General features: G+C 44.8%; 2 protein-coding genes across 5 annotated transcripts; both read left to right on the forward strand.

The window, feature by feature from the left end:
• The first annotated feature begins 9,281 nt into the window (after positions 1 to 9,281).
• Positions 9,282 to 21,841, forward strand: LOC144705004 (Pre-mRNA-splicing factor 3). 4 transcript variants are annotated; one of them, XM_078577585.1, is made up of 8 exons: positions 9,282 to 9,531; positions 10,487 to 11,242; positions 11,901 to 12,188; positions 18,474 to 18,827; positions 19,664 to 19,858; positions 20,477 to 20,634; positions 20,730 to 21,580; positions 21,674 to 21,841. In XM_078577585.1, the coding sequence occupies exons 1-7, from the start codon at positions 9,508 to 9,510 to the stop codon at positions 21,574 to 21,576; spliced, it is 2,622 nt and encodes an 873-aa protein (XP_078433711.1). In that variant the 5' UTR covers positions 9,282 to 9,507; the 3' UTR covers positions 21,577 to 21,580; positions 21,674 to 21,841. The 4 variants fall into 4 exon arrangements, with proteins under 4 accessions (XP_078433711.1, XP_078433712.1, XP_078433713.1 ...); XM_078577586.1 differs by having other exon boundaries at positions 9,282 to 9,473; XM_078577587.1 differs by lacking the exon at positions 9,282 to 9,531 and having other exon boundaries at positions 11,101 to 11,242; positions 11,901 to 11,984; positions 12,062 to 12,188.
• Positions 12,680 to 14,857, forward strand: LOC144705005 (uncharacterized). The gene is made up of 2 exons (XM_078577590.1): positions 12,680 to 14,418; positions 14,715 to 14,857. Exons 1-2 carry the CDS (start codon positions 13,389 to 13,391, stop codon positions 14,741 to 14,743), a joined length of 1,059 nt encoding a protein of 352 aa, XP_078433716.1. The 5' UTR covers positions 12,680 to 13,388; the 3' UTR covers positions 14,744 to 14,857.
• Positions 21,842 to 22,897: the final 1,056 nt, after the last annotated feature.

The following is a 22,897-nucleotide window of genomic DNA, read 5'->3' on the forward strand; positions in this document are numbered from 1 at the left end:
TCTAAGAAAATGAAACAACAGGGAGTTAATAGGAAATTTTTATGGACTGAGTCACGTTTATACTTTTTGGTTTTTGAAAATTAATAATGGTATTATTCATTAAAAATATAGCAGGAATCAATGAGTCTATATCACTTAACATTTCATAATGTATTAAGATATGTTTGAACATACCCAATTGCATATTCTGCATAGTTTTATTACTTAAGCTGACATATAGTTTTGATGTATTATTTGGTATTGTATCGTTATTAATAAATTCTTAATTTTGATAAGACTTATTGGATAAATGTTGTATTTATATTTTTATGTTGCATTATCTGAAATAAAACTGGACTTGGATTGGTTACATCAAACATATGAAAATGGGATGTATAACCATGACAAAAAATAATCGAGTAGAAAACCAAATAAGAATGCCAAAACCAAATAAGGGTAGAGTAATCTATACCCTATGTTTATGAAAAAATAACTAATTACATCATCGAGGCAAAGACATTTTGTACATAAAATTAGCAAGTTACTATGACATGCAGCTTATGATGAACCACAAAGAAATTTTGACAAATTTCACAGGATCGGAAAAAACTACTCCAGTCTAATATATTACTGGGTATAATTAGACTTTAAAGGTTAGATATACATATTTGTTGACTAATTTATGCCAATGTTATACATTCATGGGATGGTAAGAGAAGGAAACTGTTGAATATATTTACTACAAAATGAAAAAAAAATAGAGAAACCATCATAGAAATTTCTACCACTCATATGAGCATTCAACCGATTTTCATGGCAGGTGAAAGCATAATCCATGTCCATTAGCAACTAGTGGCCCAAGAAGGAGATTCTTTTGAAGCTGAAAGGATTTGCAGAAAAGTATCTAGAGCCCCTCAAAATTCTATTACAGATTTTATCTGACACGATTTTCTCTTATACAATCCATTGATAGACTTTCTCTTACACAATCTTTTTGACAAATTTTCTCTGATAGGATCTTCTGACAAGATTCACTAACAGATTCATATTTGAAAAAATCCTCTAACATATTCTTCTTCCGGTTGAATCTGCAAAATATCTATGCTCAAACTTGTGAGAGCTGCATAACTTCTGTTTTGCCCCATCAGGATCTTCTTGAGCCACAAAAATATCTCCTGACAGCTTCTATAGGCCCCAAAATCTGCAGAATATCTTTGCTCAAGCATGTCAGTCTGCTTATTATCTGTTTTAGCTTGTCATAGTTGTTTTTCTCAATGTTTTGAGTTGTACTGATGGAGGACCATCTCGAGGATGACGCCGCAAAGACGAGGAGCCAGATTGAGGATGACGTGACGGGACGACGACAGCCACGCCGAGCAGCTCGTGCCGACGCTCGCCACCCGGGGTTTAAGTACTCCGGGTAAGTATGCATTTTCATTTATGTTTGTTTTCTTATATTTCTGGATTTATGGATTGGGCCAGTGTTAGGCCCCGTCCTTCGTCATTTCCTTTTATTTTCATGTTTGTATTTGAATTTGTAAGGAGAGGCCGAACCACGTCTTGCGACGGTTCGTCCTCTCCCACGTTCTCTTGGCACCCATCCTCCCCATATAAGGGGATGGCATGCCCAAGGAACAAGGGAAATCATTGTTGAAAATTGAGTTGCAATTGATCTTCCCCCTGTCGTAGTTATAGTGTAGGGGGGGTTTGGCTAGCCCCACCCCACGTCGAGATCACTCCGTGGGTAGAGCCCACGTTTCTTCCATCGAGATCACTCCGGGAGGATCATGCTGAAGCATGCCGTCGAGATCACTCCGGCACGGGTTAAAGATTTTCAAGAAGTCGCTGTCCTTCAAGGCTGAGAAGAGTCTCCGTCGAGATCACTCCGGGAATTCTTGGAGGTTCCTGAACGTCATCGACACCGCGACCGAGCTGGGAATCCGCTCCATCGAGGGAGCATTGTCCCGACCATCAAGAACCCGACGCCAGCCAGGTTCTTGATCCCCTGCCCCTCTTCTTCTACATCCACCCCTCCCTTCTCCTTCATCCAGCCCCTCTCGCCCACCTTTCTTTGGACGCCAACCCTCCTCCCCCGCTTCTTGACCATATCCCCCGTTTCTTGATTCCCAACCGCCTCGTCTTGCCTTTCTTGATCGCCCACCCTCCTTTCCCCATCGTTTCTTGATTCCCAACTGCCTCGTCTTGCCTTTCTTGATCGCCCACCCCCCTTTCCCCATCGTTTCTTGATTCCCAACCGCCTCGTCTTGCCTTTCTTGATCGCCTACCCTCCTTTCCCCCATCGTTTCTTGATTCCCAACCGCCTCGTCTTACCTTTCTTGATCGCCCACCCTCCTTTCCCCATCGTTTCTTGATTCCCAACCGCCTCCTCTTGTCTTTCTTGATCGCCCGCCTTTACTTCCCCTTGATTTCTTGATTTTTTGATTTCTTGATTTCTTGATTTCTTAATTTCTTGATTTCTTGAATTCTTGATTTCTTGATTTCATGATTTCTTGATTTCTTGATCTCACCATATCTCCTTGATTACTTGGTTTCCTGCCCCACCCACACGACTATTCCCACGATACTTAGTTCGCTGTCTTGCCTGCCCACATGACTACGCCGTACGCCAGCCAAGCGCGCGCCTTGTGCGCCCTCTGCTCCGACTCTTGCTGCACGCCACCCGTGGACTCAGCTCTCTGCTGGTAGTTACGACCGCACCGTCCGCACCCGGTTTCGTCCTCCTCAACGACACTCGTCCGCACGACCCGACACTAAGCATCCGCTCGACAACTTGGACGCCTTGGACTAAGCGATACAAAGGTCAGTCTCGTCTCCCCTCCATAAACTCCAGTATTATTATCTTCTACAGTCTCATCTTCCCCTATCGCGTCCGCTACCGTGATATTCTCGAACATCATCAGATAGGACTAGCCACTTTGTTGAGCGTAGGGATTCTTGTGGTAGACGGATTGTCATCCGACTTGGACACCTAACGCTCTAGGGCTGTTAGACGCCCCTCACTTAGTAGACGTCTAGTAGGTCCAACGGGTCATTGGGAGTTTGATCTTAGGATCACTCCTCTCTCGTTGATCGGTACGGCCGACATCGCTATCCGTCAAGTCCTTATCTGCTCATTCGTATTTTCTCATCATTCGGCTTACATCCCTTACATTCGCATCATAACCTTGTGACGTGAAACGCGCCGATCGATCCAGGCCGTCGTCATTTCACATCATGTACTTTCATGGGTGCCCTCACTATGGACGGCCCATCACTTGTTTTGGCCTGTATAAAGCCCCCATGTACCCTTGAAGGATGATTATTGAAGTCTATTATTTTGTTGAAACTCTTGTTTCTCCCCTCTAAGTGTTCCCTTTGCTAGAGAGTGCTTTAGTGCTTGTGGATTCAAACACAACCCCTTGTGGACTCAAGGGTTGGAGAGGCTAGTTCTGTGGATTCAGGACTTGGCTGCTTCAAGAAGATAAAGGCTTTTGGATTCAAGTCCTATTCCTACAATTTTTTGATGTACTAAAGCTGCATCAATAAGCCGTCCATTAACCAAACCTTATATAAAATATAAAAAATAGAATATTATCTATAAATAAGAAATATATAGCTGTAAACATGTTAGGTTCATCAAGATATGTGATTATTATGAATACCCCCAGAGAATATAACTGATACTATCTTTGATGATAGTTATTGAATTAAAATGTTTGTTCAAGCATACGAAGCTCAATGTTACATGTAAATTTCTAAAAGTTCATAAAAAATTAGAAATATATTGTACTTCCAAAGTTATACCATATCGACATGCATCCAATAATCATGATGAAGTCCATGGGTGAATCACACTAATGGGTTATGACTGTACTCATACATAGATACATATATTCTATATTAGCTAATATTATTCTAACAAAGGAGGGATCATTGTTTCCAAGTTTTGTTTCGGGGCATAAAATTTAAAATTTTATAGATGTTTAATATTTTTAAGTGCAATGGCTAATGCATAATAGTCATCTTGTCCTTCAATTTTCTTTACTTATTTGTGGACCATCTTTCATCTCCGCTGTTTACAACACATCACACTTTAATCTTCAATTATTCCTAAAAAACATGTTCACGTAGATATCATTTAATATATCTTATGACTTCTATGTGATGACCTAAATTTAAATTAGAATTCCATGTCTCATAAGTTTTGTACTCGCTCATGAATAGTAATATTCCTCCTGATATATATATATATATATGTATAATTAATGTGTAAGACATGTGGTTTTTATGTTTATTCCAAAAATTTCATTGTCTTAAAAAAATTGAAACCACTCCTCACAAACTATATATTATTTATGACTAATGATCATATTAAATTTAAAATAATAGATCATCATGTTTTTAGTTTATAAAGGAAACGATGTTAAAAACGTGTTTCCTATTTACAAGGCTTACTTTCTAAACTATGTGATTTCAATTCAACAGTTATTAGCTTAATACCCCCGAAATATATTTGTGTTCATGATTTATCAAACATATATAGAAGACACTTTTTTTTATAGCAAAAATCACGGTGGCGGGTACAGCCAACCCTAGGGTTGTGCCCATAGTTCGATCCAGCCGTGCCCTGGATGCCACCCAGGGAGATTTTATTTATAAAGTGTAGTGTTTTTCAATGTTTGTGGGCGTGGATTGAGTATATATATCCCAATTACACGCGGATCCCACTCGTCCACGCCCATAGTTAGGGAAAAGAAAAGATACATAGGTGGTACCTCACGGACGCTCGGGGAAGAGTGTACGTCGACGTCTCTCTAGGGCGGCTGCACGAGGTCGTTGTAGCGCTTGGCGGCGCTCTAGTGGGGGTGGGTCTTTGCCGCCGTCATGTGTGCTGGAAGTAGTGTGCAGTGACGCTCTAGTCAGGGCAGGCGTGGTCCACGCCTCGTACGCCAGCGCTCCAGGCAATCCTCCAATCTCGCGGGCCTGTCTTCACGTAGAGGCGGCGTGTGCGGAGGGAGGGCAGGCCAAGACGATCGAGCCGATGGCATCCTCGGGCCATGGGTGGAAGCTCCTGCCAAGAATAGAAAAGTGAAGTGGGGGTACAAGCTTGTACCGCATGGTTGGCGAGGGCATCAGCTGTTTGGTTGCCCTCTCTCAGTTGATGACGAAAGCACGCGATACGCGAGCGGCACCGCGTGATGTCTCTCCACGCTCGATGTAGTCGCCACTGAGAGCATGTGCCTGTACGAAACATATCAACTAATAGCTGTGAGTCCGATTCCACGACGATATTATGAAGGTTCCATTCCTCACAGAGGAGGAGACCGTCACGTATCGCCATAGCCTCGGCTACCGTATTAGTTTGTACACCATAAAAGGAAGAGAAGGCAAAAAGGAAACTCCCTATGTGATCTCGGAGGATGCCTCCGCCTCCGGCTGGCCCCGGGTTCCCTTTCGCCGCACCATCTACATTCAGTTTGAGGTAGCCTATGGACGGTGGACGCCAATGGATAACTCGATACTGGATGCGGGTCACAGCGGGGGTCACCGAGATCCCAATGGAGCGGAGGAGCCTACACGCGAACTCTGATCGGCTGACTCGGGGGGGGCAGAAGAGGATGAATCCGCCGAAGCCACAAATGAACTCGTCTCATGATGTCCGCTGCACGCATGGGTGTACCTGCAAAACGAGAGGAATTTCGCCCTTTCCAAATCTCCCATAGTAGGTAAGCTATGGTGATGGGGAGCATGGGGCTCCGTACAGAGCGAGTTGGCGAGAGGATAAACTTGCCAAAATACTCAGACGTGGTAAGAGGTCGAAGGCGATCGGTAATGAGACGCCAGCATGCCACTGCTGTCTCGCTGTGGAAGAAGAGGTGGTCAACCGTCTCTACGTGAGGGTGGGTGGGACAGCAATGGCACTGTGAACTAAGGGAATAGCCTATGCGAGTCACGCGATCATCCGTCGGGAGGCCTCGGTGTATGAGTCTCCAAAAGAAAAAGGAGACTTGCGTGTGAATCGCTGGATGCCAGATGCGCGGACCCCAGGCCTGTGGGGGGAATTTCTCGCGGTAATGCTCCCAAGAGGAGCGACTCGTGTAGGTGCCATGGGGTGTGAGAGTCCAGATAGCATCATCAGAATGAGAGTCGAGGGGTGTTGTCTGGACCTCGAGGAAGGTGTCCAAGGGGAGACCGTGCTGCTCCCAGAGGTGGGGTGTGTTGCTTCTAAGCAACTGGGCTCTGATGAGCGCACGTGGTGTGGTACAAACTGAGGATGGGAAGCAAGTGGCGCGTCGGCGTGCCAAATATCATACCACGCTCTAATGTCTCCTCGCCTGATTTGCCAACGGGTCACATGAATCATCTCGAGCCAGTGACGCTGCCACGTCCGCCACCACTTTGAGCCCTTAATATCATACTTGCGCCGAGCCCAATCGCCGTATTTGGCAAGAATAGAAGTCCCCAATGGGGAGTGAGTGGTTCGCATGCGCCAAACAAGTTTCTTTTGAAGCATGTCTTGGACGTTCGAGAGGCGTCTGATCCCTAGACCCCCCCTCATCCGTCGGCCGACACACTTTCTCCCAAGAAACCCAATGATGACGCCTTTCTCCCTCAAGGTGGCCAGACCATAAGAAGCGCGCGCATAGGCGTTCCATAGAGCGGAGAACCGTAAGAGACAGGGAATTTACCGCCAAGGTATGTAGTGGGATACTCATTAGGACGTGCCGGATGAGTTGGATGCGCCCTCCTGGGGATAGGAAACGAAGTTTGCCTAGCACGACATCAAAGTAATGATGCCAAGTAGGGCCGAGAAAGATAGGGCATCCAAGGTAGTCAAACGGAAGCTGTCCTCGTGAGTATTGTGTGAAATGCCGGATGATCTCCGAGCGCCTCATAGTGGTGGAGGGGCCCACAATGAAGCTGCTCTTCGAAGCATTGACGAGCTGGCCGGATGCTTGCTCGTACACTGTAAGGACACTCATAAATTCCTTAATGGACTTTTTAGATCCATTAAGAAGTAAGATGGCATCATCAGCAAATAAGGAGTGCGAAAGAATCGGGCAGCCCCTCTTCGTGAAGTACGGTTGGATGAGGCCTTGATTAACTGATTAACTATATAGAAGACACTTAGTGACCTGATTAACTTAATTGTATGATTGCTCAATTAGCACCATTAGATTTTAATAATCATTCAAATGTTGATATTTTGTAGACAAACCCATCAAGGCTTTAAGGTAAATGAAGTCTTACGGTGTACTTTTACGAGTCTATCACACGGTGTCACACGGTCAAATCTCGAGCTAGGCTTCTTGCTTGGAATTGGCATGTGCCGGCCTCAGTGCTTGGAGCAGAACACTGAGCAGCCTTGATCTCTTGCAGCGGAATCTTGTGCAATTGCTTAAGATCGCTTGAAAGGGGTTAGAGGAGATGTTGGTGCTAGGCACCGTCAGTGAATAGGGTCATTGCATTGATATCTTAAAGAGTACATCAAGATAACATGGGGGAAGACGAGGGGTGTTACAAGGAATGAGACGAGGCACCTTGCGCCGAGGTAGTGTCGCCACACCGCCTCAGGGCCGCCTCTCCGCGTGCGCGCTCCCGCTCTACCGCTACACAAGCGCGCCGGGCCGGGCGCCATGCGGCCGCGGGCCTGGCGATCACACACGCCACCCCTTCCTTGACGATCACACACGCCACCGGCCCCCATGTCAACGCTCTAGCGCGCGGTCCGCGCGACGCCGCCGCATTCGACGCCCCCGAGCTGGGCGCTGCTCGCCCAGCACTACCTGCAGGAGCGCTGCGCGCCCGCTGTGCCGTCTCGGCGCGCTCTTGCCTTAGTCTCCTGGCGGGATGTCTTCCTACCGCGCGCCCCGCACACACAATGCGCGCGCTACCCGCGCGGCCGCTGCGCGGCATCCCGCACAACTCCGCGCGCTGCACCCGCGGCATGCCTCCCGGCTTGCGCATCCCGCGCCCGCGCGCAGCGCTCGGCGCTGGCGCGTAGCGCTGGCGCCCACGCGTGGCGCGTGGCGCTTGGCGCGTGCGCACCCACGCCGATCAGCCCGCGCGCCCAGCACGCGCGGATCGTACATGATCCGTCCAGCTTTGGGCGTGGACGGGCACGTGCGCAGTCTGCCGTGAATTACCACCGACAGTGGCAATGGCCTAATAGATCAGGTATTTGGGCATCGCTACCCATTATGACTCAGTCATTAAAAATGTCGTGAGCCGAAATACAACGGACACGCCCTCCCAATAAGCACGCAGGCCCCTAGGCAGGGAATGCCGCCTAGTTAGGGGCCTAACACACGGCCAGAGCCTATGCCTCTAATCATATTTATGGGGAATCTGGTGAGATAACTCCATTGTTTGAAGTGAACAATAGATGCTTTTGAAATTAGACTCACTTCGTTATATGTGAAAACCATGATCCACTGTCAACCATGTTTGCCTCAAATAAGATAATTGACCAAGCTCTTCAAAGTCATAAAATTTGAGCCCACATCCCGAGTTTTGTACAACTTGCATCGCGGTCCCTTTTCTTGAAAGTGATAATAGCCATTGATTTGCACTTGCTCACACTGAAAGATCCACACTCTTTATAGCACACATGCAATACTGTGACTAGTGTGGAAGTTGGGAGAACCAATGTGGCCTTGTCTCATTCAAATGTTGATCTAAGCCTTCTTTGAGCATGGAATATAGATGCAATTAGATTGGTGTTTATCAGCTAACTTGACCTTGACCAGTGTAGTACTTAAAAATTAATGTCAAGTTTATGTTTTAAATTTGACTACCTTCATGTACGTAAAGATATGTGATGTTAGAACGTTCCCAAGTATTGGCCGAAACATCAAGTTAGGACTCACGATTTATTTTTTAATTAAACACCATTTGGCAAGTGAAACGTGATGGCCAATGTGCACTTATCTACCTTCCCAAGGTATTTATATCCCAAATTAATGGAGTATTTTATTGATCCCAAGTATAGATGAGAAAATTTTAAACATTTACACTATTTTGAAGAAGATGACTTCATATATCCACAATAAATGTTTTGGAATTTTTTCAAATTTAATTTCAAGGAGAAAATGCAAAGTTATATTATGCCAGATCAAAATTAATTCTGTATTCTTTTTATCTTTCAATTGCTAGTCAAGTTACACTGGTCCATAATAGCAAATTAAAATGGGGACAATCGGGAATCAGAACGGGTAAAGCGGGTCTGATTTCATACCCGTTTAGGATCCGATATTACCGCCTATAAAGAATGAATCGTCGATAACCTTTCTTCTATCTCTCTCTCTCTCTCTCTGTCTGGTTTCTCTCTCTATATTTCTCTACCTCGCTCTTCTTCCATTGCTGCAGTCTCTCAATTTCCCTTGAGTGGGGATTGGGGGTTGAATTCACCATCTTATAGCTAAATTTTGATTGTGTTCTGGCCGAAGTTGATATTGGTATTCTGATCAGCAATCGCGAGGTGTTCAGTCAAGGTTGTGTAGTATCTTGCCCTATTTGCTTGTTCGGATGCCCGTTTTTGATCTTATCTGGGTATACTTTTTTCATATATGATTTCATGTTCGTATCCTTTTGAATTTATTGTTGATTGGTTTGATTGATTGAATGCGAATCGATCCCCTGTCGGGGGAAGATGCGCTCCTCATCGTGCCCTCATGTCATTACTTGGGAAACAATGCCTTGGTCTTTCTGTTTTCTTATGCCGGAAGAATTAATCTGTACTCTTGTTCGTGAAGCAGTGATATCCTGAAAGTTGAGTTCCGCTCTCTCGTTCGTTTTGTGGTTGAACTTGCCCTTTATTTTCACATTATTGCGATAATTGATCTGTATTTGTCATTTACTCGCTGACTATGATGAAGTCGGCCACCAAAATTAGCGCGCTTGATCATACACTGTTCCCTCTAAACCCTAGGATGTGCTCTGTTTCCCTTCCACTCTCAAATCTTTTTGGGAGTATCTCTGTTTCTTTTTTTTGATCAGTTCTTAAGACTCTGCTCCCCGTAAGCACTAGAATATGCTTGTTTTCTCTTCTCCCACTCTCAAATCTTTTTGTGAGTCTCTCCGTTTTTTTCTTTTGATCAATAATTAGACTGCCGCTTGGATATGCCCTTTTTCTCTTCACCCTCTCTCAAATGTTTTCGCGAGTCTCTTTTTTTAAAAAATTTGCTTAACAGCCGTACTCTTTCCCTGTTAACCGTGGGATTTGCTCTGTTTCTCCTCATCCATTCTCAAATCTTTCATGAATATATCTGTTTCTTTTCTTTGATTAATACTGAATCTGTTCCCTGTTAACCATAGATATGCCCTGTTTCTTTTCTTTGATAAATACTCAGACTCTGCTCTATGTAAACCAAGGGATACTTTCTGTTTATCTGCGGGCAGTTTCAAATCATTAACGAATATCTCTGTCTCTTTTGGCGAGTATTATCCATAAAAGTTTTAATATTTCTATTCATTCCATGCTAAATACCCTGATTTCATTTGACAGATGGATAAGAATGGCTCCTCATATGAAGACGGGGCTCAAGGACGTGGCCATCGCAAACAACAAGAAGAATCTCGTCGCTCCGGGGCTGAGGGACGTCGTGAAGGCGGACGGGACCGGCTTAGAAACAAAGATAGTGCAAGTGACATTGGGCGCCGTGAGGAGTCGAGGTCACCTGAGTGGAGACAGCGGAACTCCATTGATCGGGAGAGGAATGGGAAGAGCAGGGACAAGGATAGACATCACCGATCGAGCAGAGATGCCTCTCGCAAGGACAGCTCACGGTATGAGAGGTCCCGTTCATATGATCGAGAGATGAGGGGTTCAGAGGAGCGTGGAAGGGGCTCTGGAGATGAGTCTGCTGACCGGCGATCTTCGAAGAAGCGAAAGGAGTATGAAGGAGGAAATGAGGATGCTTCTCAGAAGCGAAGTAAGGCTTTAAAATCTCCCAAGAGAGAGACAAGGCGCAACGAGGATCGGGCAGATCAAGATCTAACCTCGCCAAATGGAAATCACAACGGAGGAAAGAAAGATCACCGGAAAATGGGTGATACTTTGGTTGAGGTAAAGGATGTGGGTGAGAAGAAGGATCAACATTTGAAAGATAGGTCGAAGGAGGAAGAGTATAAACAGATTGCTGATAATAGAGAAGAATTAAGAACTAGTGAGAACGTGAAAGAGGAGAAAATCAGTGGTCTTTGGGATAAAACAATCAGAAGGCAGGACCAGGCAACAGGTCGCAGGTCTTCCCCTGAAAAGGTTGGTTTCTTATTTGGCTTTGTTTCATTATTTATGCCTTATGATGTTTCTTCCTCGGCTCTCTTAAATCTACATGTTTTGTTTTGCCTCAATCCGAAAGTAGTTTCTTCATCAGTAAACCTTTTCATCATTCTCAATGTTAAGATATTTTTCTGGCATCTTGATCCATTCTACCCTGGGTACAAAATGCAGCGGACTAAGCAGGCGAAATCGTGATCTTACTATTACTCTCTCTCTCTCTCTCTCTCTCTCTCTTTACGTATAATTTTTAAAACTGGATCGTATTGTTCTGAACATCTATATCATCTATTCCATTCCGTTCTGTCATCTGTTCCATATAGCCTTACAGAAGGGACACAGAGCTAAGTGAACAATCAAAAGAAACCCTCTTTTGTCTCGTGCCGTCCAGACCCAGTTTCCAGCTGTCACCCGTCTGGAAACCCTAATGTATTTTTGGGGGGGGGGGTTTATATCCTTATCTTTTCTGAACCCTCTTGTAATTTTTGTTGAACTAATGGACGTTTTTTATTGCTTCCCGGTAAATTATTTGCCTAAATTATATGACATAATTGAATAAATTTAAGTTATTTTAACTCGTGGTATTTGTGATTCTCGAATCTTATGCCTGATGTTGGCCCTTCATCTGTTTTTCGTTCAGATGATAGCTGGGGAGCAGCAAGCAGTAGTGGGAGGAGATGCCTCCTCTACATCTGTGGCTACTAGTCTGGCAGAGCCTTCCAAGGTCTCTACGATTTCCACCACCAATGAAAAAGATGGGGTTAATGTTACCAGATCTGATGAGGTTCCTGGAAAATTTAGTGCAGATAAATCAGATAAATCAGTGGCCGGTAAAAGTAGCAGCCTCTCTCTTGACGCATTAGCCAAGGCCAAGAAGGCCTTGCAGATGCAAAGGGAACTGTCAGAGAAGCTGAAAAAGATCCCCCAGGTGAGAGAAATTGCGATACCTATTCATTTTAAAAAAATTCTCATCTCATTTATCGCCGGCCCCAGCACAGCAATAAATATGACGCAAATTTCATTTTTATTTTTGTGTCTTGGCATTGAAAATATATCCAGATAATCCGTCTTTTTTATTATCATGTCCTCCGTAAATATAACGTATTTTCATAATTAATTTTTTTGCCTTTTTTATTATCTGGTTCCTCTCCGTAAATATGACTTATTTAAAATTTTCGTTTCGTTTTGGCCTTATGCATATAATTTTCTTGTTCAAATCAACCGACTCTCCTATTATTTCTCAAATGATTCTTTTCAGTGGGACTGGTTGGTCCCAATTTTTCCGAGCTACTTTTCCATCTCTTTTTATCTATTTCCTCTCCAGAATCATGGTAATTTCGATCATGAGTTTCATTTCATTTCGTTTTCTTACATCACAAAACAATTTCAACGTTGCATCGTTCATATTCCTCTTTGTCATCAAGAAATGACTGTTTGTACTCATTTTGTTCTCTTAAAAATTTGATTTCATTGTTGCAGGTCTGTTAAATATGCCAATACTTTCTATTTAATTATGTCCTTAGAAAAGTTCCTCTGTCAATAGAGCAACTCTTCTGTCTTTTCCAATGTCTATTTCAACTCCATAATTCGGGAATAGTCTTCATACTTCAACTTTGTTAAATATGCCAATACTTTCTATTTAATTCACTTTGTTGAATCGAGTCTCTCTCTCTCCCTCTCTCTCCCTCTCTCTCTCTCTCTCTCTCTCTCTTTCTCTTTTTTCACTTTATTTCTTTCTCCATTGTGAGTGGGCCACGTTCTATAAGTGGCCCACGTGGGAGTTCTTTCCTTTTATTCGAATTTCACTTAAGTAAAATCCCACGTGTGAGCCTTTAAGTGACTCACACGTGGGACCTTGTAATGGGGCCTCTTAAAAGGCCCCAAGCCCTAGCCGTCAAAAACATTTTCTTTGTTTTTGTTCTTTTTAGTCTACAAGACTGTGTCTCAGGCGCCGCCCTTGGCTGGAGCTTCTCCTCTCCTCAACATCTCTCTATTTCTCCCAAACTAACATGGTATCAGAGCATCTCTGATCCTCGAAGGGCTCATCAACTGGAGCAGATCAAGTCGTTGTTGGAGGTGTTCCCTGTTGCTGTTAGCTCGTCTCAGATTTCCTCAAGCTCTGTCTGCAATGCCAAACAATGGCGATGAAATTTTGGCTACTGTTGATGAAGGACTGAGTGGAGTTAGACAAGGAGAGTCTGACTCTCCTCAAGTTCAAGATGCTGGTCGTCCTAACTTTATTTTTCCCCCACCAGAAGTCAAGTTTGATGGGGGAAATATGTTTGAGTGGTCCAAGATGGTCACTCTCACTCTGTATGGATGCCAGCTGGGAGACCACTTGACAGATGATCCAAGAGCTGCATCGGATCCAGAGTACAAAAAATGGAGGGCTGAGGAATCTCTGATCCTCAGCTGGATGCTCAGATCGATGACACCAGAGATGCGGCGAGATTTCCTCTACTGTGATACAGTAAAAGAAATGTGGGATGATATTCAGAAATACAGTGAAGAACAGAGTCATGACTGGAGGATTTACGAGTTAAATGTCCAGGCGACTCAAGCACGTCAAGGGACGGACAATGTACTTCAGTACTCCTCAAAACTGAAAGCAGTCTGGAGAGAAATTGACTACTTGTGGCCCACTCACAACCCACAGTCAGTGAAGCGGCAGTATATTTTGAAGCAGAGATTATTTACTTTTCTGATGGGTCTCAATCCCACGTATGAATCTGTGAGGAGCCAGCTCCTGCACAGAGAAAAATTGCCTAGTCTGGAAGAAGCTATTGGAGCAATCAGACAGGCAGAGAGTCGACTGCGTGTTGCCTCTGATCCTCAGACTCAAAATTCCGCTGCATTTTTATCAAGGAAGCCAGAGGCTAAAGCGGCTCCAAATACGAGCTGGCCCACTCGTCCACTGCCACCTAACTCGACTGCTTCACCAGAAGGGGAAGACAGTCGTGATGCACTGTTCTGCGCCTACTGCAAAAGGCGTCGACATACTAAAGAGAATTGTTGGAAGCTAGCATGGAAGAATCAGAACGCAGGGAAGAAGGCTTATGTATCTACTTCCCAACCACAAAACTCTGGAGCAGCCGGGACGAGTCAAGCAGTTGAAGAAGTGCAAGAAAAACTCAGCTCTACCTCATTGGCAAAGTCAGGTAATTCCTCTCCCCATGATTGGATTGCCGATACTGGGGCAACAGATCATATGTCCCCAGATGCGTCGCAATTCACCGAGTATAGCCCTGCTGAAGTGACACATAGAGTCCAAACAGCTGGAGATGGTTATCTGTCAGTAAAGGGAGTTGGAAAGATTCGGGTTCCCCTTGGGCTCCTCAAAGAAGTCTTACATGTAGAGGGCCTAAGGACAAACTTGATATCTATACAAAAAGTAGTTGATGATTTGGGTTGCCAATTTATTCTGGACAGTGATGACTGTTTTTTGTATGACAAGGTCTCCGGGAGGAAGATTTCGTCCTTTAGGAGGGAAGGTGGCTTACTCATCCTTGATGGCTTGCCTCGACAGTGCATGGTGTCACAACATACGATCACCAAGGAGGAAAGGGTGATCCGTCTACATCAACGGATGGGACACCCTCCTTTGACTTACTTAAGACTTGTTATCCCTCTATGTTTAATGGGATTTTAGCTGAAAAATTGTTTTGTGAGGCCTGTTGTATGGCCAAACTTGAAGAACTACTTTTAAATTTATGGATGATCGCTGCTCTTCCCGCTTTGATTGTATACACAGTGATGTTTGGGGGCCCTGCCCAGTGGAGAGTTTAACGGGCAGCCGTTATTTCATTGTGTTTGTTGACGACTGCAGTCGGGCGATGTGGCTATACTTGCTGAAATCTAAAGCAGAAGTGCCAACAGTAATTATCGAATTCTGCAGTTTAATTCAGAATCAGTTTGGGAAGAAGATCAAACGTTTTCGATCTGATAATGGAACTGAGTTCCTCAATGCCGAAGTTAAGTCGTACTTTATGAGCCAAGGGATTATACATGAGACGTCATGTGTCAACACCCCTCAGCAAAATGGGCTAGCTGAGAGGCGTTTGGGTTACACATTGGCCACTGCCAGGTCACTATTATTTCAAGCAAAGTTGTCCAAGAAATACTGGGGAGAGGCGGTACAGACAGCAGCCTATCTGATAAACAGAATTCCTATGAAAGTCATTGATCTTAACAGTCCCCTGGATCGACTACGAGAATCTTTTCCGAAAGTTCGTCTGTTCTCTGGACTTCCTGCTCGAGTATTCGGATGTGTGGTGTATGTGCATCAGAATTTAGGCAAACTTGACCCACGAGCAATCCGTTGCATATTTGTTGGATACTCTGGGACTCAAAAGGGATATAGGTGCTTTCACCCTCCTTCAAGAAGATTCGTTGTGTCGGCAGATGTGGTGTTTAACGAGACAGAACTGTACTCCACTGCTGACAATGTGTCTGCGACAACCCAGACTGAACAAGGCTCACACGTATTTGAATTTCTACGTCATTTGACTCCTGATCAAACCCATTGTTCTACTGACACTCCAGCTGGGGAGATCGAGGTCAACACAAGCGGGCAGATAGTTGATGATGCCGAAGATGAATTGATTCAGCCTTCGGATGAGCAGGGTGAACCAGCGGGAGCTATGGACAATCAAATTAATCCTGAGGAAGAATTGACCCAAGAAGTTCCGGAACACTCACTAGAAGATGCAGTTGCAGATACGAATGTAGAAGCACCGGATGATGACTCAGGTTGGCCTATAGCATTGAGGAAGGGAGTAAGGTCGTGCCGAGCTAAGGCGAAGTACCCGATCAGCCATTACGTGAAATATGAAAGACTGAGCAGTCAGTATCGGAGTTTTCTCACTCTGCTGGGTGAAATTGTTGTTCCAGACAGAGTCGAGGATGCCCTCCGAGATCCGGGTTGGAAAGCAGCTATGGATGATGAAATGTATGCTCTCATGAAGAATGACACTTGGGAGATTACTTCCCTGCCCAAGGGAAAGAAGGCAGTGGGATGTCGATGGGTGTTCACACCCAAATTTCTGGCAGATAGAACGTTGGAAAGGCTCAAGGCCAGACTAGTGGCAAAGGGTTACACACAAACAGAGGGAATTGATTATGGTGAGACATTCGCGCCAGTAGCAAAGTTTAATACCGTCCGAGTCTTGATTGCACTTGCAGCTAAGTGTGATTGGGAAATTTTTCAGTTTGATGTGAAGAACGCATTTCTCCATGGAGAGTTGGAAGAAGAAGTCTATATGCAGCTTCCCCCGGGATATCGATTGACAGAAAAACCAAATCAAGTATGTCGACTGAAGAAGGCTCTGTATGGGTTGAAACAATCACCGAGGGCATGGTTTGGACGCTTCACCAAGGCCATGGTAGAATTGAATTACTACCAAGCTAGAGGAGATCATGCTCTCTTTATCAAGAAGGGAGCAGGTGGAGCAGTTACTGTTCTACTAGTCTATGTGGACGATATACTTGTTACTGGTGGAGATATAGAAGAAATTGATCGGTTGACCAAGGCACTGTCCAAACAATTTGATATGAAGGAACTTGGACCATTGAAGTATTTTTTGGGTATTGAGGTTGCATACTCCAACGAAGGTATTTCTCTCAGCCAACATAAGTATACGTTGGATCTACTGCAGGAAACTGGGCAATTGGGGTGTAAGCCAGCGACAACCCCCCTTGATATTAATGTAAAGATTGGAAAAGGAGATGATGGAGCGGTAGACAAACATCTTTATCAAAGGTTGATTGGGAAACTGATTTACCTCAACCATACAAGACCAGATATCTCGTATGCTGTCAGCCTATTGAGTCAGTTCATGAGTGAGCCATATGAAATTCATTTGCGAGCAGCTTACAGGATTCTGGCATATTTGAAATTCACTGTTGGACAAGGACTTCTATTCACTCGTGAAGGAGGTCTGACGTTAGAAGCCTATACTGACTCTGATTGGGCCGGGTCGGTGATTGATCGTCGCTCTACATCCGGTTACTGTACACTCTTGGGTGGTAGTTTGGTCACTTGGAGGAGTAAGAAGCAGAAGGAAGTCTCTCTGTCTAGTGCGGAAGCTGAACTTCGAGCACTTAAGCGGGGTGTCTCAGAATGTCGCTGGTTGAAGCATTTGTTGGAGGATATTGGATTATATGATGGTGAAGGAATCAAACTCTACTGTGACAATCAGTCTGCCCTTGCAATTGCCAGAAATCCTGTTCAACATGACAGGACCAAGCATATGGCCATTAATCGGCATTATCTTTCGGAGAACATTGATCGGGGAATCATTCGACCAGAGTACATTCCATCCGTCAACCAAAAAGCCGACATCTTCACCAAGCCTCTGCCTGGTCCGAGATTTCAACAGTTAGTGTCCAAGCTAGGCATGGTCAACATCCACACCTAGCTTGCGGGGGGGTGTTGAATCGAGTCTCTCTCTCTCCCTCTCTCTCTCTCTCTCTCTCTCTCTTTCTCTTTTTTCACTTTATTTCTTTCTCCATTGTGAGTGGGCCACGTTCTATAAGTGGCCCACGTGGGAGTTCTTTCCTTTTATTCGAATTTCACTTAAGTAAAATCCCACGTGTGAGCCTTTAAGTGACTCACACGTGGGACCTTGTAATGGGGCCTCTTAAAAGGCCCCAAGCCCTAGCCGTCAAAAACATTTTCTTTGTTTTTGTTCTTTTTAGTCTACAAGACTGTGTCTCAGGCGCCGCCCTTGGCTGGAGCTTCTCCTCTCCTCAACATCTCTCTATTTCTCCCAAACTAACACACTTCCTCAATTTGGGAGTATATTCTTAATACTTGTGATTTAGTTTTAATTTATATTATGATTTTCTTAAGTTTGTATATTATCCTTCTAAGGACATTGCCATACTAATGTTTCTCTCCGCTTACATCATTTTATTGTGACCGGTTATTTCCTCAGCCATCAGAGTAATTCACTCATCCTTTACATGATCCAATTTCCTTCCACATTTAAATCTTATATCAATATTTTGTTTAAGAACATTTTGCTTTTGGTCAGAACGATTGAATAGATGGACATTTCCTCCTCCATATTTCTCTTTCTACATTGTTTTGTCCTCACTACTTTTACTCGACCCATAAGACATTTGACATCTCATATTCATATGCATTTACGGAAGGCAAGACAGTAAAACCATTTTTTAAGGAAAAGTCATAACAACAAATTGTGGATTTCAGCTGAGCAAGGTTGCTAGCTCCAGCGCTGGCGCTAAAGCCAGTGAGGAGGACGCTCCATCAGTGTCAGTATCTGGCGGGGCATCGGACAATAAATCTGTTCATGCTGGACTACCTGCAGTGCCAAATTATGAGGCTGTGAAACGGGCCCAAGAACTAGCGGCCAGGATGGGATTTCGTCATGATCCTCAGTTTGCTCCTCTCATAAATATGTTTCCTGGTGCTACTGCGGACACTTCCGTGCCTCAGAAGCCCTCCAAGGCTCCAGTTCTTCGCTTAGACGCCCTTGGAAGAGAGATAGATGAGCAAGGGAATGTCATTAGCATGGCCAAGCCCACCAGTCTCAGCACTTTGAAGGTACTGGAGTGCTAGTGTTATTTATCCATCCATTCATCCATCCATCCATCTATAAATATAGAACTTACTATCTGTCCTTCCATAAATCCATGCATGCATCCATCTATCTTTAAATCTACAAATGCATCTCTTCCTCTACCTGTCGGCTTGCCCGCCTTCTGGTCGCCCATCTTCATCTGTCCATCCATCTCTCTGTCTCTGTCCCTTCCTCTCTTTGTTCTTTCACCCATCCTTCTGTCTTCCTGCCTGTCTGTCTGTTCATCTGTTTGCTTGCCTGCCCACCTTCGCCGCCAGACATTCCTCCACTCCTACTTACATTCTGCCCTTGCCTCCATCCAGCCATACATCCATCTGTCCAGCCATCCCTCCATCCATCTGTCGTCCCCTCTGGCTGCCCGTCTGCCTTCCCTTCCTCTGTTTGTCTCTCCGTCTGTCTCTCCGCCATCCGTCCCTCTGTTCGTCTTCCCCTCCATCCATCCGCCCTTCCCTCTGTCCGTCCTTCTCTCGGCCCATCCCTCCCTCTGTTCGTTGTTCACTCCATCCATCCGCCCCACCCTCGGTCTGTCTGTTTCTTCGCTCATCCCACCTTCTGTCCATCCTTCCATCCTTCCATACATCCATCTCCGCCTGTCTGCCAACCCATCTGTCCGCCCGCCCATCCCGTGCATCCCCCATCCCTCCATCCTTCTGTCTCTCCGACCATCCCCCATCTGTAAGTCAGTCTATCTAACAATCTATTTATGCTTTTGTCTAACTATCTTCTATAAGTTTATATATCTTTAAAATTATAAATATATATTTCTGTATAGTTTGTGCTCATTTATTTTGGGTTTCAGGTTAATATCAATAAGCAGAAAAAGGAAGCGTTTCAGATTCTAAAGCCGGAGTTGGAACTTGATGCAAAGTCTCATCCTCACTTTGACGAGGGTATGGGCATCAACAAGGCCAAACTTTTAAGGCCCAAGAGGATGAGCTTCCAGTTTGTGGAGGAAGGCAAGTGGTCGAGACAAGCGGAGATTCTCAGATACAAGGTCCCTCCTCTCTCTCTCTCTCTTCCACTTCCTCTCCCTACCTCTCTCTCTCTCTCCCTTCCTCCCCCTCTCCGCTCCCTCTCTCCCTCCCTCTCCCCCTCCGTGCTCTCCCTTTCTTTCTCTCTTTTTCTATCTGTCTATTTATCTACTCGATCTCAGTCTGTCACTTATTCAAACTCTCTCCATCTCTATCTCTGTCTCACATCTATGTCCATTTGATGTCCATCTCCATCTGTTATTTCCATCTCTATCTCAGTTTGCCTCTTTATTTTTATCTTAAAAATTCTTACTCGAACTCCATCTCTATGTCTACCTCGTAGAAAGTCCCCCCCCTCAATTCGTGTTATTTTCTCATCTGTGTTGCCTTGTTTGTTTCTATGTCTGTTATTATATCTATCTCCATTTCAATTTCAATCTGTCTGTATTTCAGTCTCAATACACAGTGTCTCTCTCTATATTCATCTGTCCAGTGTTTTCTTCGTCCCTCTCGTTCTATTTTTCTCTCCTTCTGTATCAGTCTCAGTCTCAACCTCTCTCTATGTGAATCTCAATATGTCTCTCTACTGTATGTCCCTAGTGTTTTGGCTGACTCTGACAGCCCACGTCTATCTTCCCCAGAGTCAATTTGGAGAGGCCCACGCAAAGGAGTTGAAGATAAAACAAACCCAACTCGCCAAAGCCAAGGCTGAGCCCGATATCAACCCCAATCTCATTGAGGTCTCGGAGCGGGTCATCAAGCAGAAGCAAAAGGACCCGATTCCTGACATCGAATGGTGGTACGCGTTCTGCCTTTATGAAAACAAATAAATAAAGAAACGAATTAACAAATTATTTTTCCCTACCTCAAAAAAAAATTCAATCCAATATCCAGGGACCGGCCGCTGCTGAACGGCTCCGATCTCAATGTGGACAAGATCAACCTCTATGTGGAGCATCCAAAGCCAATCGAGCCACTGGCAGAGGCGCCCCCGCCCCCGCCACAGCCACTGAAGCTGACAAAAAAGGAGCAGAAGAAGCTACGAACGCAGCGACGTCTGGCCAAGGAACGAGACAGGCAGGAGATGATCCGACAGGGCCTTATAGAGCTCCCCAAGCCCAAGGTCAAGATGAGCAATCTGATGAAGGTTTTGGGCGCAGAAGCCACCCAGGACCCCACCAAACTTGAGATGGAGATCCGAAGCGCCGCCGCCGAACGGGAGCAGGCCCATGTGGACCGTAACATTGCCCGCAAGCTGACCCCAGCCGAGCGCCGAGAGAAGAAAGAACGCAAGCTCTTCAACGCCGGGTCCGGGCCAGAGACTGTCGTCTCAGTCTACCGGGTCGGCCGTCTGGCCCACCCCAAAGCCCAGTTCCAGGTCGATATCAATGCCCAGGAGAACCGTCTCACTGGCTGCGCCGTCATCTCTGACGCTATCTCCGTTGTCGTCGTGGAGGGCGGGAAGAAGCCGAATAAACGGTACCGTAATCTGATGCTGAAGAGAATCAACTGGGCCGCTGCCGCCACCGATGAGGATGATGCCATGGATACAGACCTTGGCAATGACGAGACGGTCAATAGATGTGCTCTGGTGTGGCAGGGCTGTGTGGCCCGGCCCGCCTTTGGCCGATTCCTCGTCCATCGGTGCAGGACAGAGGCGGTGGCGCGCAAGATTTTTGCAGACTCCGGCGTGGAGCATTACTGGGATCTGGCTGTGAACTACTCGGACGATGTCATATGATCCGGTGAGTTTTCATGATCATCTTCATATCATCATTAATCATCTGTCATTGCCGGCGTATGATTTTTTTTTTCTTTTGTTTGTCTGCCGTTTTCAGGGGAGGGAGGGGGCCACTAGTGTTGCACTTGAAAAGGGAAAGGTATGTGACATGTTACATTTTGTGATGCTCTATCATGGATGGGTTTTAGGATGTATTGTAATGGATGTTGCATGCATGCTGCTCTGTCATGGAGATCTATGGAGATAGAGATGGAATTGTCAGATTGATAGAGCTCGAGATATTGATAGGTATGCAAATTGATGGACAGAAGTGGGTAGTTATAAAGAGTGTGGGATAGAGGTAGGGGTAAAGATGGAGATGGAGGTGAAGATGTTTGTTTCGTCTTACAAGGGAGGAGGATTTGGGGAAATTTAGCGATAGAGATGGAGATGTAGATGAATGCTGTAGCGAAAGAGATAGATGGAGATCCAGGTAGAGATAGATTAAGGTAGTAATGATTTTATTGTGGAGATAGAGATGAGATGAAGGTAATAATACTTCAATGTCACATCATCGACAGCCTCAGAAAGATTAAAGACGAGGTTATATGAAGATATAGATGGAGCAGCTCATATTGAGATGTGACATGGAGAAGATTACTTGGCCCATACCCATTTCTTTGGTAGATCAGTTATGACCAAATCCCAGCTAGACATCTGTATAAAGAACAGAGAGCAGAGGAATGAAATTTCTCTCTCTCTCTCTCTCTCTCCATCCATCTCCCCCTTTACTTCTCTTCTTATTTCGAAAATGAGCATTCTGGGCAATGTCATGCTAGTGCATAGAAGCAGGTGCATGTCTAGGGCACAAAGTGGGCACACATCTAGAACCTTAACTCAAAAAAATTATGGAATTTTATGCCTTTTTCTTCATTCCAGTGTGATATGTTAATATGACAATATGCACATGTTTATTTGTACTAAAATGGTTATATATGCATGTTATTCAGCCTAAAATTATTAAATCCACTTTTAAGAAGATGTTTTCAATTTTTAAGGATTTCCCTGAGATCATATTTTGGAAGAAAATATTTTAAGTCATATTTCTAATATATGAATTTTCTAACACTGAATATACTTTTACTTATATTTTCTGGGTTAATCTTTAATTTATACGAATTATAAGGTACTTTTCGTTCTATTTCTGCCGTCCCATGCACCATTGTTCAATTCGACGAATGACGACCAATAGAGAATTCCTGACAATGTTTGGCGCCAACCCCTTGTTAAGTCTCGTTAATGATTGGCGTCAACCAACCATTAAAATGATACCCTTGTGACA

This window comes from Wolffia australiana, chromosome 6 (assembly GCF_029677425.1).
Source record: "Wolffia australiana isolate 7733 chromosome 6, ASM2967742v1".
NCBI lineage: Eukaryota > Viridiplantae > Streptophyta > Magnoliopsida > Alismatales > Araceae > Wolffia > Wolffia australiana.

What these genes read in the sequence shown, in the direction of transcription:
- LOC144705004 (XM_078577585.1), top strand. Translation starts at nt 9,508, where the DNA reads ATGCCCGTTTTTGATCTTATCTGG. An exon ending in AGCTGAAAAAGATCCCCCAG is followed by an intron (nt 12,189 to 18,473) that starts GTGAGAGAAATT and finishes TGTGGATTTCAG; the next exon opens with CTGAGCAAGGTTGCTAGCTC. An exon ending in CCAGTCTCAGCACTTTGAAG is followed by an intron (nt 18,828 to 19,663) that starts GTACTGGAGTGC and finishes TTTGGGTTTCAG; the next exon opens with GTTAATATCAATAAGCAGAA.
- LOC144705005 (XM_078577590.1), top strand. Translation starts at nt 13,389, where the DNA reads ATGCCAAACAATGGCGATGAAATTTTGGCTACTGTTGATGAAGGACTG. An exon ending in TACCTCATTGGCAAAGTCAG is followed by an intron (nt 14,419 to 14,714) that starts GTAATTCCTCTC and finishes TTGTATGACAAG; the next exon opens with GTCTCCGGGAGGAAGATTTC.